General features: G+C 37.5%; 1 protein-coding gene across 3 annotated transcripts in view; it reads right to left on the bottom strand.

Annotated features, from left to right (window-relative positions):
• Positions 1-19,715, bottom strand: part of LOC149529493 (uncharacterized protein At5g02240-like) — a 220,017-nt gene that overhangs the window by 139,176 nt on the left and 61,126 nt on the right. For all 3 annotated transcript variants that reach the window (XR_016358742.1, XR_016358741.1, XM_089809964.1), the window contains exons 3-5: positions 14,690-14,743; positions 14,457-14,541; positions 14,155-14,260 (exon numbers count right to left, since the gene is read on the bottom strand). Coding sequence is in view for 1 of the 3 variants with exons in the window: in XM_089809964.1 (XP_089666090.1) it covers positions 14,155-14,260; positions 14,457-14,541; positions 14,690-14,743 (245 nt within the window). In the remaining 2 variants the exon portion in view is untranslated. The remainder of the gene's footprint in view (positions 1-14,154; positions 14,261-14,456; positions 14,542-14,689; positions 14,744-19,715) is intronic.

The raw sequence follows: 19,715 nt of genomic DNA, 5'->3' as shown, positions 1-19,715 counted from the left end.
GGAACTTGCTCATGGCACAGATCATGTGGTGAGAGCATCCATTGTATATGATCCAATCCTTGATGTGGTTGATGCTTGATATTAGGGCTCTTTCTACCCTTTCCTCCATTATAGAAACAAATGTTATTTCATCGTCGTCATTGTCTAAACTGGTTGACTCCTAATTAGTCACACCTTCCTCGGCGATGTAACAATGCTTCTTCTCCTTGCCTTTGAAGGTTGTTCATATTTTTTTCTTCTCTTTCTTGATAGGATCAGGACATTTGATAGCAAACTGTCCTACCTTTTTACAGCCTAAACATTTGAAAGGAAGCTTACCTTTATACTTCCCTTTACCTCTTGGTAATCTCTTTGCAAACAGAGCCTCCAACTCTTCTTGCTTGGCTTCTTCAGCATAGAGACTCTCAAGGTCTCTTTGATATCTAGAAGTGCTCTCCACTTCCTTTCCTTTCTAGGGTGCAACAAGTGCAACTGAAGGTTTGAAGGCAACTTCACCCTTTGGTTGCTTGTTGTCGCAATTGCTCAACTCAAACGCAATTAGCTTTCCTATAAAGGCATCGAGAGATACCTTGACCTTCTCTACTGATCTCAGTTCCTAATGGTTTTGATTCTTATAGCATACTTGGGTAGCAAGGTTCTCAATATCTTGCTCACTGCATCATCTTCTTGTACTGTACCTTTAGCATCTCTGATAGCTAGCATCACATCCTTCACCCTCTTGCAATACTATTCGATGTCCTCTCCTTCTTGCATTCTCATTTTCTCGTGCTTCCCTCTTAGGCTATAACTTTAGCATTCTAGACATGCTTGTCTCCGCCATAGATGATGTTGAGCTTTTCCCACATCTCATAAGCAATATAGGGATTTTCTACATTTGCATACTCAACGTATGACAGGGTGTCAACCAGAGTATCCATGGTAGCCAGGTGAATATCTTTGTCCTTTATCTGATCAGCACTGAGTGGAGAGCAGGCTCAACATACTTGGTCTCAATGTGATCCAGTAGCCTTCTTCGAAAGTTCTTAGATGCATTCTCATCTTTTCGCACCACAAGCTAGAGTTTTCATTTGAAAAAGTGGTGCTTCTCTTTTCATCATCTTGATCTTTTTCCTCAAGTTGTTAGACTCCTTCCTTCAGAGGTCCTTGGCTTTGATATCAATTGTTGGTCTACACATAGGTAAATATACTGAGAGGGGGGTGAATTAGTATATTTTGAATAACTTCAAATTCTTACCATTCATTCCCTCACACCAGTCTACAATTAGTGATGACTATAAGTCAACCAGTTAGGATTAAGCAAAAACACTTGAGACAAATATAGCATCACACAATACAAGTATTTATCTCGTGGAAACTCGAGTAGGGTGAAAGCCACAGTGTGTGACACGGTCCTCACAAATTTCGCACTCTCCTGAAGTGTGCCCGGTCAAGAGCTTATCTCTATCAGAAGATTACAAGGACACTGTCAAGTGTCACCCAGTTAAGGGATTTAGTAAAGACTTGTGAGAGTCTTGCCCAGTTAAGAGCAGCCTGGTTTAAGGACTTCGATACACAAACTAATGTGTCACCCTATTAGGGGATTTGCATAGAAAGAACTTGTCAAAGTTTGCCCTTAACAAGACTTCTTGTAGCAATTGAAAACAATAGAGATTTTGATCTAAACAAAGTAGCTACTAAATTTAGCTAAAATATAGATCACCTAGATACACTTGAACCTGTCTATACGTTGATCTGCCCTTCCTTGGCTTTTCAACTCAAATACGATTCTTTGTGCTTGGCTCTACTGACTGTAGCACACCCCTTCATTTTGTTGATCAGCACACTGGCTCTCCTCAACACACTTTCGGCTCACACATTGTTCTTTACTCCTTCTGGTCAACTTACTTGCAAGATTACAGTCAACTCAACTCTATGGCTTCTTCCTATTTTAATTTGCAATTTAAGTTGTTCTTTCAAAAGGAACGTCTTTTATATCATCTTCATGCGCTCCATTGAAAAACCCTAATTTGAGAATTTGAATTTGAATTTTCCAACCTATTTCTAGCTTTTATTCCTATGTCTTGTGTCACTCTAGTCAGATGTACCTTGTACGAACAGTAGTCACAGGTGTTCTATGACTTCATTTGTCATCGATGTGACAGCACCATCCCCATTAAATGGAATATCAAGTGCGATTCAATTGAAAAACCCTAATTTGAGAATTTGAATTTGAATTTTCCAACCTATTTCTAGCTTTTATTCCTATCTTTGTCTTGCATCACTCTTGTCAGATGTACCTTGTATGAACGGAAGTCACGGGTGTTCTGTCACATGGCAGTCACGAGTATCTTACCTTTGCAAATCCATCCTGTTGATGTTCCTCATCCTTTCTTCACGTTTGTCTATCATACCTACCCGTCTTCTTGCTTGACAAATTCCCTTTAAGTTCATATGTACTTATAATGATTGTTTCTAAGTGTGATTCCTCTTTTCACTACCTCAACTTGACTTGTCCTTCTTACTTCTCCGATCACACCTATTAACTAGAGTTGCACTTATGTGCTGACAAAGCTTCACGAGTCATGACTTCATACCAGTTGATGTTCCATTGTCAACTTGATGGAGACAAATCCAAGAACAGAATGGACACAACAGAAAAGGGAAATTGTATTAACTGAAAAATAAGCTAGTACATTCAGTACAGAGAAAATAAACTTCAAAACATGCCCTAAGGGCTTACAATAGCATAAATGTGGAGATAATTTCTCCTTTCAGTACCTCCTCTCAAACTCCACTCCGAACTGCCTTTTACAATGCCAGAAATCTCCTTAAATAGACCCCGGAGGGTTAAGGACTAGGAGTACATTCTAGAAAGTGCTAGTAGGCATCCACCGACCAAATAGAAGGTTCCAGAAGCTGCGTTAGAAGTCGGCGCAAATCTAGAAGAATCCAGAAACGGTCACCGAACTTTCGGGAGGCATAACTTTTGAACCGTAGCTCCGATTGACGAACCGTTTACATTTTCGGAAAGCTCTCGAAGTGCTCTATAGCCTCATGGACAGCTTCACTCGTCCCCCATTTTTTGGCCCTTTTCAAGGTCATTTAATGCCCCTAACTTGACTTTGAAGCATTCTTAGGAGGTCTTCACAACCCGAAAAACTGCAATAACTCTCAAACCGTGGTGCCTTTTGACCTGATTCTTTTTCTGGAATGCTCTAAATTACAATTACATTCATCTAGCCAATTTACACCTCCTAGTTCACCAAAATGATGGCTCAATTACATACTCCTATTTTTTCGAGATTTACACGAACACTGATGGTGGAACTGTGAGAGTTGGAACCTTTATTTGACCCAAATGGGTATCCAAAAATGAAAACACATGAAATAAAAACTAAGTCTAAGTATATTTTTTTGGGTGACACAGGATTGCCCTTATACCTCTAGATGCTCCTACATCAGACACCCAGGGTAGATTGAAAAGTGACCCTGTCACTTTATGAATGGTAGAGGAAATCCCAAATGGGAAACCTCAGTTGCTAAAATCCAAGCTGAGTCCTTGATCGGTCGTCCTTTCCATTTGACCAAATACTCTTCATACTGCCTGTTTCTGGTACTCCTACCCACACGATGATCTAGAATGTCTTCTATCTCCTCCTTCTTAGAAGCAGGAATTGGACATGGCTCTAACACCAGCTCCTCATCTGCACCATCATCATGATACTCTGTTAAATCTGCAATGTTGAAAAGGGGAGAAATGTGAATACCATCTAGCAGCTCCACTTCATATGCATTTCCTGAGTCATGTTTCTTCATAATTTTGCAGGGGCCAAATTTCTTCATTTTCAGCTTGTTGTAAGTACCGGCTGGAAATCTTTCTTTTCGTAAGTGCACCATGACTAGATCCCCTACTTGGAATTCCTTATGTCTTCTCCTTTGATCAGCCCTACCTTTATACTCTTGATTCATCTTGGTAATGTGTGCTTGAACCTCCTCATGTAGACGCTTGATATGTTCAGCAAATTCCTCAGCTTCAACACTTGTCCTCTCCCCTTGTTCTATCTTCCTCAATTTTGGTGCAATCCTTGGGCTATTCCTATATACAATTTGGAATGCTGATTTTCCAGTACTCCTATTTATAGAGTTATTGTAAGAAAACTCTGCTTGTGGTAGAATCAAATCCCATCCCTTGGGCTTATCCCCAACTAACATCTCAGCAAATTGCCCAGACTTCTATTTACCACTTTTGTTTGGCCGTCAGTCTGCGGGTGATGCATGGAACTGAATTTTAGGTCTGTTCTCAACTTCTTCCACACTGTCCTCCAGAAATACCCCACAAATTTAGTATCTCTGTCAGAAACTATACTCCTTGGAAGACAATGTAGTCTTACCACCTCTTTGAAAAACAAGTCTGCAATATGGACAACATCATGAGTTTTGTGGCATGGAATGAAATGTGCCATTTTGGAGAACCTATCAACCACCACGAATACTGAGTCATTACCCCTTTGTGTCCTTGGCAATCCAAGAACAAAATCCATACTTATGTCCTCCCATGGCCTTGATGGAACAGGCAATGGCTGATATAGGTCAGTATTGTGACTAAACCCCTTAGCAACTTGACAAACCTGGCAACTCTATACAAACTTCTTCACATCCTGTGAAATTTGAGGCCAAAAATAATGTTCTCTAAGAATGGCAATGGTCTTATCTCTACCAAAATGTCCTGCCATCCCTCCACTGTGTTTCTCCTTAATCAGATTTTCCCTCATGGAACTCCTTGGAATGCACAATTGACTACCCTTGAACAACATGCCATCCTGAATCAAATAGTCTAACCACTTGGTTCTGTCTATAGCAACAGGTTCTTTACAAGCTTTCCATGCTTCAGCAAAATCAGGATCCTCAAGGTACAATTTCTTGAGTTCATCAAACCCAACTACTTCAACCTGCATTACTGTAAGCAACAACTGTCTCCTACTTAGTGCATCTGCAACCCTGATAGATTTTCCACTTCTATGCTTCAACACAAATGTATAGCTCTGCAAGAACTCTACCCACTTCATATGCCTCTGATTCAATTTACCTTGGCTATTTAGGTACTGTAATGCCTGATGATCAGTATACAAAACAAATTCCTTTGGCAATAAATAATGCCTCCATTTCTTTACGGCCTGAACTATTGCATAGAACTCTTGATCATAAACAGAATACTTCTTCTTTGCATCATTCAATTTTTCACTAAAATATGCAATAGGCTTACCTTCTTGGCTTAATACAGCCCCAATAGCGCTGCCACTGGCATCACAATCCACCTAGAAAACCTTTCTAAAATCTGGAAGTGCCAACACAGGCTGTCCTGTCACCTTCTTCTTCAGCAATTCAAAACTTCTTGCAGCTGCTGCAGTCCATTTGAACTCTTTTCTATCCCCTCTTATTGTATCAGTTAGGGGTGCACATATGCCACTGAAATTCTTAATAAACTTCCTGTAAAAACTAACCAGACCATGAAATGATCTTACCTCAGTAACAGACCTTGGAGTAGGCCATTCCAAGATGGCTTTTACCTTCTCTGGATCCATTTTGAGACCTTCAGGTGATATAACAAACCCCAAATAGACTAACTCCCTTTTTGCAAAGATACACTTCTTCAGATTAATTAACAGTTTCTCTTCCCTTAGCCTTTCAAGGACACTACGAATATGCAATAAATATTCTTCCAAAGTCTTGCTGAAAATTAAAATATCATCCAAATAAAAAATAACAAATTTTTCCAAGAACTTCTTAAGTACCTCATTCATGAGCCGCATGAAGGTGCTTGCGGCGTTCGTCAATCCAAAGGGCATGACTAACCACTCATAAAGACCCTCCTTGGTCTTGAAAGCTGTTTTCCACTCATCTCCTTCTCGAATCCGTATTTGGTGATAACCACTCTTCAGATCTATCTTTGTGAAGTACTGAGCTCCACTCAAGCAGTCCATAAGATCATCCATCCTTGGCAAAGGAAACCGGTACTTGATGGTTATCCTATTTATAGCTCGAGAATCTATACACATCCTCCACTCTCCATCCTTCTTTGGTACGAGTACTGCAGGTACTGCACATGGACTCAGGCTCTCTCGAATCAGGCCCTTCCTCAACAGCTCTTGAACTTGTCTATTTAGCTCCTCTGTTTCAGTAGGAGTCATCCTATGAGCAGCCTTGTTAGGCAAACTAGCTCCTGTAATTAGATCTATCTGATGACTGATTTGCCTTACTAGTGGTAATCCATCTAGAACATTATCAAAGATAATATCTCCAAATTCCCCTAGTAAATCTGAAACTTCAAGTGGTATTTCACTACTACCTCTTTTATCTTTCCTAGGAATCAAAGCATAGAACATATGTTGATGTTTCATGCCATCTAAAAACATCCTTCTATCAACAAGACAAATCCTAGCACTGCTACATACCTTTTCACCTTCCGTTTTCATGGGCTTCAATTTGTGGCGAACTCCATCCTTTGTCAGAGAGTATGTGTTTGCATGCCCATCATGTACTGCATGTCTATCAAACTGTCATGGTCTACCCAACAATAGATGGAAAACATCCATCAGAATAACATCACAGAGAACTTCATCATGGTAACTCCCAATTTTGAATTTCACTAAACATTGTTCACTTACTAGGACCTTATGATCATCTTTTACCCAAGCAATCCGATAGGGCTGGGGATGTTACTCCCTCTTGAGCTTCAGCTTAGAGACCATCTCTTCTGATACCAAGTTATCAATGCTACCACCATCAATGATCACGTCACAACATTTATCCTCACACTTGCATCTCGTACGAAACAAACTCCTCCGTTGTCCTGGTTCAATCTCACCACTTAGTAGGACTCTTTCATTTACCAAGGTCTCTCCTCTTTCTGCATCCTCTGAATGTGATGATTGTGCATCCTCATCCACATGAGCAACCCTAGCTTGGCCCTTAGCTCTCCTATCTGTCCTTCCTTGTCGTTGAGGGCATTCAAAGGCACAATGACATTCTTCATTGCAATGGAAACAGGTACCACGGAAGCCTCCTCTTCCTTGTCCACATCCTCTACCTCTTCCTCTTTGATTTCCAAAGTCTTGATCATGGGAGCGATTGAAACCCTCATTCCTCTGGTTCCTGCTAGTACCCACATCTTCATTTTTCTTTTGGGTTTCATTGCGGCCTCCAGATGATCTACCGCTTCCCCTTCCTCCTTGACCAAGCCCTCTTTGTCTTCCTTCAAACCTTTTATTCAGCTTCTCTTCAACTCGTAGGGAAAACTGGTATGCCTCTTCAACGCTGGTCATTCTTACCAAACTTAATTCCTCCTGGATGCTAGGTCGCAACCCACTGATATAACGAGCAACCTTCTCCTTATTTGCTTCTGCATGCCCCGCTCTAATCAAGAGTCGGTAAAATTCCTCTGTATATTCTTGGACTGATCTTCCTGCTTGCTTTAACCCATGCATCTTCTTAAACAAATCAAGCTCGTAGTCCACAGGAATGAACTGCTTCTTCAATTTGTCCACCATGTGATCCCATCTTGTGATCTTCTCCTTTCCTCTTCTGTTTCTTTCCAATTGGACCTCTTGCCACCAGATTTTGGCATGGCCTTTCAGTTTGGCCTTTGCAAACTTAACCCTATCTGGGTCCCTGATATCCTCATACTCAAAGTATTCTTCCAGTTCATTGATCCAATCGATCAACTCATCTGGTTTCAAATTTCCTGAAAATACACCCACTTCAATTGTAGGTCTTTTCCCAAACTTAGTAATGGCCCTAAAAAGCCTTTCCTCTGCATGATTCAGAACTTCCCCGTCAAATTCCCCTTCTGGTCCAATTTAATATTCTTCGTTGTCATCTTCACTTTCATCACCTACGGCCATAGTTGCTCCTCTACGGAGCTCCTCTTGCAATGCTTGTACCTGCCTTTGGAAGGCTCTAACCTCCTCAGGATTAATAGCTCTAGCCCTTCCGCCACGCTCTCTTCGTGGAGGCATCTTCTTAACTCAAACCCACAACCACACAATCTTGGTGCAAACTGCCTCACAGTCAACGCTTTGTCTACACACTCAGGAAAACCGGCTCTGATACCACTTGATGGGGACAAATCCAAGAACAGAATGGACACAACAGAAAAGGGAAATTGTATTAACTGAAAAATAAGCTAGTACATTCAGTACAAAGAAAATAAACTTCAAAACATGCCCTAAGGGCTTACAATAGCATAAATGTGGAGATAATTTCTCCTTTCAGTACCTCCTCTCAAACTCCACTCCGAACTGCCTTTTACAATGCCAGAAATCTCCTTAAATAGACCCCGGAGGGTTAAGGACTAGGAGTACATTCTAGAAAGTGCTAGTAGGCATCCACCGACCAAATAGAAGGTTCCAGAAGCTGCGTTAGAAGTCGGCGCAAATCTAGAAGAATCCAGAAACGGTCACCGAACTTCCGAGAGGCATAACTTTTGAATCGTAGCTTCGATTGACGAACCGTTTACATTTTCGGAAAGCTCTCGAAGCGCTCTATAGCCCTATGGACCAGCTTCGCTCGTCCCCCATTTTTCAGCCCTTTTCGAGGTCATTTAATGCCCCTAACCTGACTTTGAAGCATTTTTAGGAGGTCTCCACAACACGAAAAACTACAATAACTCTCAAACCGTGGGGCCTTTTGACCTGGTTCTTTTTCTGGAATGCTCTAAATTACAATTACATTCATCTAGCCAATTTACACCTCCTAGTTCACCAAAATGATGGCTCAATTACATACTCCTATTTTTTTGGGATTTACACGAACACTGATGGTGGAACTGTGAGAGTTGGAACCTTTATTTGACCAAAATGGGTATCCAAAAATGAAAACACAGTAAATAGAAACTAAGTCTAAGTATATTTTTTTGGGTGACACAGGATTACCCTTATACCTCTAGATGCTCTTGCATCACAACTTGATATCAATGACAACTTAGTCATAACTGGTCACACCAGTACCTTCACCGGTCAAGTCCCTTGGACTTATGAAAGTTATGCCAACAATTTTCCCTCAAGAACATTGCCATCAGATACTTGCCCTAGGGTACATTACCATCAGGTACTTACCCTCGGGGACATTGCCAATGGGTATTTGGCCTCATGTACATTGTTGTTGGGTACTTCTCCTCGGGTACATTGTCGTTGAGTATTTTCCCTTGGGTGAATTCCATCATTCGGTACATCATAGAGAGTGAGAGAGAGACAGATCTGTTTATGCATGTTCAAACATCAAACTTATAAATTTAAAAAGAAGAATGATCTAAATCTATAATTTACATAAGAAACATATATAAAATACCTCATATATCATATTCATAATTTGTGAAATGAAAATACTCAAGTCTCCAAGTGTCATTACATAATGAAAATTCAAGATAGAATTGACATTCAATATTCATCCGTTATCACTAATATACCAAGGGTATATGAGTGGGCCTTCCTTTGGGGTAAGGAATGTTAAAAGTTATACTATAATCAATATTGAGGGAACCAAGGGTTTGTGATGTTCCCAAGAAGACTAGACCTAATTGAACAGAATCTTAAGGTACCAACACTGTTTTTTGGCAAATCTGTAAATGCTTATGGGAGATCTGCGTGAGAGATGGAATGCAATATGGAAACACAATGTCAAAGGTTTTGTTACATTTGTGTGCAGACATGCAATATCTAATTGAAAGAAAATACATAAGTAAATAGAAACCTTCGTAATAACTTGATGTTTTTTAGTCTTTGTTGTTGGAAATGAGAATGGAGTAACTGAGAGGGGAGGGGTGAATCAGTTACTACAAAAACTTTTCCCACAAGTCCCTTAAGATGTCAAAAGAAATACTCATTGCTGATACCCATATAATCAAACTGAAAACACAAGAAACAAGAGACAAGAGACACCAGGTTTAACGTGGAAACCCAATATGGGAAAAACCACCAATGTAACTAGTTACTGTTTTTCACTCTTCTGAAGTGAGCCCTATTAGGAGCCAACCTTGTTAAAGGTTACAAAACACACTGTTAGGTGTGACCTTGTTAGAGGATTTAATCACCCTGCTAGGAGTGGCCTTGCTAGAGGTCTTTAGATCAATTCAACTGAATTGCCACCTTGTTAGAGGATTTTACAAAAGGCTGTTAAACCCACTCTGTTAAGAGATTTGAAAACACTGTTACAATTGTTAGAAAGTAACAATGAGTGATCTGAAATAAATACAACTTATCTTTGCTGATACAGATCTCTGTTCTGTTCCTCTAGATCCTTTCTGATCAAATGCAACTCTGCATCTCTGATCCTTTAAAAACTTGCTCTGACCTTCTTTATAATTCGCATATTAGATATTCAATCATATCTGCTCGCTTTTTCACATTCATACTTCCATACTTGAAATCGCAACTTGATCCTTCATATATACCTTTCAGATTATCAAGTCGGCTCAAATACAAGTTACAATTATAAATAATTGTGCTATAAGTCGGCTTCATACATTACATAAAGTAATTAACTTTAATTACTTAACCTTCGAGAAATCCTTCACTGACCGACTTAGCTCGGTAAATACTGCACAGAAAATAATTCCTGTGTTAACCGACTGAGCTCGGTTAATACAGAGAATTTCGTGAAATCCTTCAGTCGCCGAGTGAACTCGGTAAACACTGATTTCTCCGACTTTCCTTTGATGACCGAGTGAGCTCGGTTAACACTGTCTGCTTCTCTTCTTCGATGACCGAGTGAGCTTGGTTAACACTGTCTGCTACTTTTCTTCGATGACCAAGTGAGCTCGGTTAACACTGTCTGCTACTTTTCTTCGATGATCGAGTGAGCTCGGTTAACACTGTCTGCTGACTGATATGACATTTGTGTAACATCAAAGACAATCATGCAATTATCAATTGTATCCAACATTTGTATTTCCTAATTTGTGATTAAATTTATTGGATGTTTAGTCTAAGTGCATACTGCAAGATGATGATGGAAAAAATAAGAGTAAACAATGGCAGGGGATGCACAACAGTAGGTAATGGCCACAAAACGAAGCTGTTTTCATCATATGTTATCGGCTCATGCAGTTTTACAAAAGAAATGGATTTCCCATCCACAATGCCTGTACACTATTGCAGACAAGTTGCAGGGCTTAGAAATGTAAAACAATCCATATTCCTTGTATTTCTTGCATTTAAGTTCTAAGATAGAGAGGTCCTCAATAAATATCATGAATATGTATTTTGTACCCAAGAAGATTGCAGATGCTAATTATTGAAATAACAAAGATTTATGATTTAGATTTATGGATTGTTTATGCAATTGAACTTGATAGAACTGACTGCCTTTTACTCACAGTAAATATTTGAAGGGTTAATACAGAGATTTTCTTGGTATATTTAGACAAAAATTTAATGAGAATTTGAAAGTTAAACATCTTTTATTTCATATGCATGCACGTATTTTAGTATATTTGCTTGGGTACTACCCTTGAGCACTTCTTGGGTGCTCGCATTCACTGTCAACAGAAGGACCCGCAGAGAACCCAAGAACCTATGAAGGAACCAGGAAGAAACAATACCCAACCCATACCAGTACGAAGACCCAAGACCTAAATAGAAGAAACCAGTAACTTAGTTTAAAACAATTCTAGCACTTTCAAGCACCCCATCATTTAAAACTTCCTTTCTAACAAGTCTGAGATTCCCAATAGGCATATTTAATTAGAATGGAAACTTTAACGAGATTAATTAAATATAGCTCAATAATACATCCAATGAGCAACAGTGGTTGAAACGCATTGGAATTGAAATTTGACTGTGTAGGAATGATCCCAGGTATAAACATACCTAAATGGGTGACTTACTAAAAATAGTTGCTCCCTCCAAGAATCTTAGAACAGAAACAGGTCGCCAAAGATACCATTTGAAAGTATCATATGACTCCTTCAAGCCTTCTGAGATTCCCAGTAACATCAAATTACCCATCTAGACAAGCTAACACAAACCCAAAAAGTAGGGACAATTGCATTACTACAAAACCTAAAAAATGTGGGCATCACAAACAAGGTCAGTCGTAAAGGCCTTGCAAGAAATAAATCATCTTATTTGAGTTGACTGATTCAATCATGAAATATTTAATAGAAAATGGGACATGATAGAATGACCCTTTGCACAAATTTCTCCATCTCTCATGGTTTTTAGTTCACATTCATGATACTTACATAGTAGCAAAGCTAACAATCCTTTGGCTTCCTAATATCATCAAATGTGCAAATTCTAATTTCAATTGTTTCTTTCCTACTTGTAATTGACTTTCATTGGGATGAAAGATTGCAAAGACTATCCTTGTTTTAGTGGCCTTGCAAGTATTTTTAAGGTCATCTCCAACATTGTTCTACCATCATTTTTGGTGATGGAGACAAATAGGAGGGTCTCTCTTCCTAAATGTTTTTGGGAAATCACAATGATCATTCCTCAATGGGAAAAAAATCAACCCTATTTTCATTCTTCATTACAACCCTATGAAAGAAGCAGTTCAATTGGTGTTGGTGGTGAAAATTTCACGAGCTTCCTAATTTAATTTTCTTTTCTTCATAGGTGTGGCTTCCTCCTCATCCAACTCTATGGACATTCTAAATGGAAATGGTCTAGTGTGCTTCTCAGCAATAAAGCATCTTCAACTAGTCATCTTTCTCTTCTTAATCACTGGGCAATGCAGTAGTAGATTATGACAGCAGTTTTGGTAATGCAGATCTCAACTGAGGTTTTCCTAGCGGAGGCAATGTTTTATGCCAAACTCTCATGCTATAGGAGAAGGCCTGCCAGCTATCTCCCTTGTGGTCTCATTCAATTCATTGGAGGTTCTATTTCATGTGCCTCCAGCTTTTTCAACTGCCTGCATTTTTTCCTCAAGCATGTGACAAAAGATTCTCATGGAATCAGTGTCCCTCTCCAAATTGATGCCTCGGATGTTACCAATTCTAATGTCAATTGAACTAATTGATCAATCATCTGTTGAGCCTAACCTTTTGGCTTTTAGCTTGGCAGTTGCTCAAGATGGTAGTAGGGTAGTTGTGCCTCTCCTCTTGTATACCTTCAGCTTAGTTTGGATACTCAATCTTCTTTTGTCTCCCAGCTTGTAATTACATCTTCTTTATCTAGTATTTTACTTTTATTATAATATAACACAATCCCCTCAGCCACCTCTTGATCAATCAAAAAAAAAAAGTGGGAAAAACTTACAAGCAGCAAAAATTAGCCAGTACTCAACAACTCACCAATTTGGCAAAGTATATTTTAAAGAATTGCATTTATACACAAACTGAAACAACAGCTAACTTACATTTATCTCCCAAGATTCATATATCTCTGCACAAAAGTCTGGCCTTGAGAATCTCTATATCTCAAAAAGGTTATCATTCCTGTTATAAATTTATCTGTGTTTAAAAGCAGAAACTGTCATCCATATCATTTTAAAAATGACAACAGACAAAAAATACAATTTAAACCTAAGAAAAACATCATAACAAAAAGAATTTTTCAATAATTTACACAGCTTCTCTTACATAAGCCATTATTCATCATAAGAAAACACAGTCCAATTAACTCTTTCATTATTCATGGACACTAATATAATTTCTTTCTTCCTGTGAAAACACAGAGAGAGGATGCTGAGTTGTGTTCCAGTGGTGGAGAGGTGTGGTGTCATGCAAAAGACCCAAGCTCAAACCCCAGAAGGTGCAAAGCCGTTGTGTATGTGTAGTCTCATTTATATGGAAATTTGAACCAAGGACTTTTGGAAAAGGAAAACCAAGGTCTCATGATTCTCCCGTGGTGCAATTAAATTTAAAGAGTGTTTTCCAATGTTCAAAACAAATTTCACAGAAAAGCCAAATAGACATTTATGCCAACAGATACAGCACATCAAGTTTATGTGGACCTTAAAAATCTGTCATTACAGTATATAGTACATACTAAATCCTTATTGGACTGATAGATGAGAAAGTTCGGCATCGTTCTTAAAGACACTGAACAGATGTCACATACAATTTCATGAATATGCATGAGAATGATTATGATCTCATATCTTGATGGTTGGAACATGATTCAAGATAAAAGTACAAAAATGTCAGTTGATCAAATAGTCAAGAAAGCTTACCTCCATGGCAGTTCATTAAACTTTGTAACTCCAACAGATGATACAAGAACAAATCTCTTCACAGATGAGCCTGAGGCAGCCACAAGATTTCGAACGCCATCCCAATCTTCATGAATTACAGTCAACAGATCAGAATTTATGGCACTAAACTAAAATTAAGTGGGTAAATACAGACTGCATGGACCAAGTATCCTTTAGCAAACACATCTAACTGTCAACATGTATTATCATGTATCTCTTGATGATGAGTAGTTACAGTACATCAAATCAAAAACATCAATGTTCTTCCCTATTGCACATGCCTGTCTTTTCTGGAGTGTTATCACCATCCCACCGTCTGGAAGGAAAAGCTGTTGTCCCAGTACAGCAAATAATATGTGTGATTCCCTAATATTCATTCATGTCCAGTTTAATTGCATGTGGCGAATCACAAAAGCACACAACATGTTATAAAACCTTCCAAAATTAAAAAAAGTTGCAAACTTATCTATTTTCTCAGTAATATTTAGAATAACTAATTGAATTGAGAGTAAACCTCAAAAACTGATGATTTAAGTTCCTCAGGATGGCGTGTATCACCCACAAAAACCTTTACAAGATAGCATAGAAATGATGTCAGAGAGTAACAATCGATATACTACTTATTACTAGACTTCAATAAGAAAACAAAAGATGTAGCTTTGATGCATAATCAAACTTTATCGTCAAAATCTGAAATAACAAGGGCTGTAGAAAAATACTTTAAAAACTTCAAAACACAAATTCACCAGACATTAACATAGCTATATAAGATTAATACGAAAGAAAGAGAGAAAATGAAGGTTGCTAAGAATCAAAAGAGAAGATTGGCAACAAGATCCATTAGCGAAAGCATTGCCCTTCCTAGAAGACACCCGCACTGTTATAAACCTAAACAATTAGTAAGGCTATCTTAAGGATGCATCCCTATACTTGCATTACGCACACACAAATATATATGAAAATTAATATTATATTTAATATATAAATAAAACATTTAAATGTATGTACATATACACAAGATGTATGTGTGTATGTACATACATACACAAATATGTATATACATACATATATATGTATGCATATGTGAGTGTGTAAATTTATGTATGTATCAATATGTACATACATAGAGATGTATATATCTTATCACCCTTTTTCCCCATGTTACCTTGTACTAATTTCATGGGTTCGATCTTTTATTGGTTCCTTGCAAGTTCATCACCATATATGTCTAGGGTACCCACCTAGGCACCCGCATTCCATGTGGGCACCCAAGCAGTACCTTCAGTGTATCTTGAAGGACTTGACTATGTCCACTGACCATTTTTTCTTTTTGGTGGTCTACTATGTGCCAGCTAGTGGCTAGTATTGTTAGCTTAATTGCAGATTCAGGCACGTGAATCGGATCCATGGATTCGTGAAAAACAAATTCCCATTATGATTCATAAGGATTCAAATGTGTGTGTGTGTGTGTGTGCGCGCATTATATATACAAAAAAATAAGAGAAATATACATAATTTTAAAACTAAATCATTTAATAGTATGAATCCATGAATCTAGTAAACTTGATCATTGATCTATTTTCATGATTATAAAGAAAATAAACACATTCACATTGAATTACTGAATTGCAAAATGAAATTATGAAAATTAAAAAATAGTTAAAACACATTTGGCTCGCGGATCCTCACGAATCCGCACTAGATCCTCTAGGATTCATGCAAATCCTTGGGAGATCCATCTCGATCCGGGCAGGATCCGTGTTTTTACCCTGTGGATCTGAGCAGATCCGCATGCCAGGTTCCATGCTTTTACCCTGTAGATCCGGAAGTCTGTATCCATAGGGTAAAAACACAGATCCTACCTCGATAGATGAATCTAGGCACAAATCCAAATCTGGGTTCGGCCTCTAGGGTATGAATTCGGCAAGTTACTAACTTTTGAACCTTGGTATTTTGGCTTAGAGAAGACATAAATCTCACTACATCTTGATAGAATATTTCTTAAACATATTTCATGAATATTAAGAATCTTTTTCTTCTCTGTTACAGCTTCCTGAATTTAAGTTGAAATGACATCAACGTGTGGGTATATCCTAATTCTATTGGCATCACAATGTTTTGATATAAATCTGAAAGAATCGAAATTCAAGTGTCAATTTGAAGTTGTGTCAGATTTATCCTATGATTTTTTTCATGCAGAAAGTGAATAGAATATTTGAATTTGCAAAATGAAGCAATACAATGTTAAAGTTTAATTATGATTAAAAAACAAAGCCCATTATAAGGAATACAAATAAGAATGAATAATATTGAAACCAAAGTTCTGAGTCCTAACTCAGCAGACTGACCCGACTTAGGACTCCAAACTTGGCAAAACTCGGCAAAGTGAAAAACAAAACCTAGAAATTTAGAGATTTCCACGGATTTAAATTTTGTTCCATTCACCCTTTATTGAATAAAGCTTAAAGATACAAATAATATCATCAAATAAAAGCTAATTTGATCACATACAAAAATATACATTGATCACATAAGTATAAATGCAAATTTTAGCTGAAGAAAATAGAAAACTTAGATATATAAAATTATAAATATCGTCAAATGTATATAAGATTCGTGGAGCTTGAAATCCATGACATCAAATATTTTAAACATATATGAAAACAAAAACAAGTCTATGGCTTAGCCTAAGGCTTAGAGGAGCCTGCATACCTCCTACAAATGCATGTAAGGTAGGTCCTAGATGATTGAACAACCATTGTCCGTGTCTATGAGATGGCACTTTGACCAACATCAGTTGCGCTTGTGCTTGTGTTTGATTGTGCTTTGTCCTCCTCTACCATGGCCACAACCTTAGCCTCTCTATCTACCTTGTCAATCTGCTCAAGGTCCTCATTGGTAAAGATAGGATCGGTAGACTCAGTAACCCACTCGAAGTTTGGATCGACCTCCTCTAGCATGAATAGGCTAGAGTCACTGTCCATAATCTATCTTTTTCTAAGACAAGGTTTGTAATGAAAAAATACAAGATTGTTCAACCTCTCCATGACAAGTCTATTGCACCTTTTTGAGTGAATGTGCTCGAACATTTTCTACTTGTACTCATAACCCGAAGCATTCCAATTCGTGGATAGAAATTGTCTAAAGGTTTAGAGTTTTAGGACCAAATATTTGCCATGATCTACCTGAAATAAGAAAAAGAAAGAAAATCAATCTCACTTTCAACTTTAAGACTAAATTATAAAATCAAATTATGCATTCAACATATATTTTTACCTAGCTGCAATTTTGTGTGAGCTGCTTTGCACATTTGACCACCAAACAACTTCCCTTGTTCATTATCACTAGTAGACAACTACTCTACTACTGAATAGAGCCTAGTAAGAACCTCCTTGTCTGCCGTGACATTAGGGTGCAAATGGTATGCCAAATTGAGGTAACAAGAGACTACATGGATGGGCTTGTGAAGTTGTAGGTACCATCTCCTATAAATTATTGCTCGAATAGGTCGATACTTATTCTCATATCCTCCATATATAGATCTAATGGCCTCCTTGGCCCTACCCGTGCCCTCGTATATGTAGCGCATTGCGAGCTTCTCCCCCTCGACAAATGGTAGGAGAATTACTATAGTCTCAGTGACCTACAAATATTGTTAAACAATAATAGCTAAGTGTGAGTGAAAATAAGCAATAGTGCAAACAAAAGAAAAATTTGCATATAAAACTATGTTACCCCAAGTTTCCTGGACGAGGGTATGGGGGAATGAGGAAATGGGTCTTTGGGACAGATTTTTTTTCTCAAAGCAGGGGACAACGAGGGACAACAATGGGAACAACTATATAAAAAATCGGGAAAATTTAAAATATACAGGGATATCTTAAATATTCAAATAAAAGCATGAATAAAGCATGCTTATATAAATTATAGAACATTAACATATAATGTTTGTGTTAAATAATTTAACTTTAAAGTTCACACAAGAGTGGAAATCAAACAAATTATCAAAACTTAAACATTAATTTTATGGGACAGCCAAGGGAAAGGTTTCCGAAAGTTCCCAAGTTTCTAGGATGTCCCAGAAACGGGGACGGGTCAAATTTTGTAGGAAACGTGTCCCTAGGTAACACAGATATAAAATTATAAGTAAAAAATAAATATTATAACATTATGTAAAATTTATAAAAATTCACTTGCACAATCTTTGCAGAAGGGATCCAAAAACCTACCTCATCAAATATGCAATCTCCCACATCAATCTGTATTGCAGTTGTAGCATAGGTTGAGGAAGTACACTCCTCGCCAATTGTTACATCCCAAATTTTGCCCTAAATTTTAAGTTGAACATAGTCATTGATTTAATTAAACGATATCATGTGAAATTGAGTTAGTTAATTATAGTCGTTGTTTATTTCTTCATATCATGTGAAATTGAGTTAGTTAATTATAGCCATTGTTTATTTCTTCATGATCATGTGGAATTGAGTTAGTTAATTATAGTCGTTGTATCGATTTATTTATCATATGAAAGTGAGTTAGTTAATTATAGCCGTTGTATACTAAGTCACAAGGTTCGGTGAATATCAAGCTTGATATTCAAATATTGCCGAATGTGAAACTTGCCCAAAAAAATCGTTAAAATCCATTGTTGATAAGGCTTCTACAAACAGACTTTCTAATCAGAGTCGAATGCATTTAGAAATTGCCGTTTACAGAGTTTGTAGGGTTTTGGCATGTAGAAAAAACTATAAAACACGGTTTGAACCCTCAAACAAAACACCCTGCGAATGAATTTTCCTGAGCGGCAAATGAACCAAAACACCCTCTCTCGGCCCTTTGTCATGCACAATGCCTGTGTTCTTTGTCATGTGCAGAGGTCGGTCACTATGTGACTTCATGCGAGTGGGGTTCTGCCTGCGCGGGGGCTGTGAACGCCTTATAAATATAGGATAGGGCACTGGAATCGTCCTACATAGGTAGCTAAGAAGGAAGGGTGAGCTGAATTCTCTGCTCGGCAACCCCTATGTCTGCACACGATCATTTTTTCCCATTTGTATAATTTAAACTTTAAAACTTCAACTTTATATTACTAATTACATATTATAAAGTTAGCGATTCATTTTGTAATAAACTTTTGACACAATTTATTTTTTGCCATTCATTTTGTAATATGTAAAAACTTTTCCTAGTTTGTATTTTCTAATATGTGAGTTTTAACTTTTCAATATGTATTAATTTTATATTTAGTTTTGTTTTTTAATATAGTTTTTATATATAATTTGTATATAGTTTTTTATATGATATAATTTGTATAAAAAAATTATTTCAATTTATATAGTTTTTGTAATCAATTTAATTTTTTAATAATTCTTTGTAATCTATTTTGTAATAGTTAATTTAATATTTGATTTATTTTTTTAAATTGATTTAAAATAGTGATATATTAATTTTTAATTAACACAGTTTGGAAAACTTTTAAAATATTAGAGTTTCGAGTCCATTAGATATATATTAATATGTTTATTGCCCTGTACATTATA

The sequence above is a fragment of the Cupressus sempervirens genome, chromosome 11 (assembly GCF_028749045.1).
Source record: "Cupressus sempervirens isolate cs-2001-9-10 chromosome 11, ASM2874904v1, whole genome shotgun sequence".
NCBI lineage: Eukaryota > Viridiplantae > Streptophyta > Pinopsida > Cupressales > Cupressaceae > Cupressus > Cupressus sempervirens.
The sequence above is the reverse complement of the archived record's forward strand: the minus strand, read 5'-3'. Positions and strand labels throughout refer to the sequence as shown.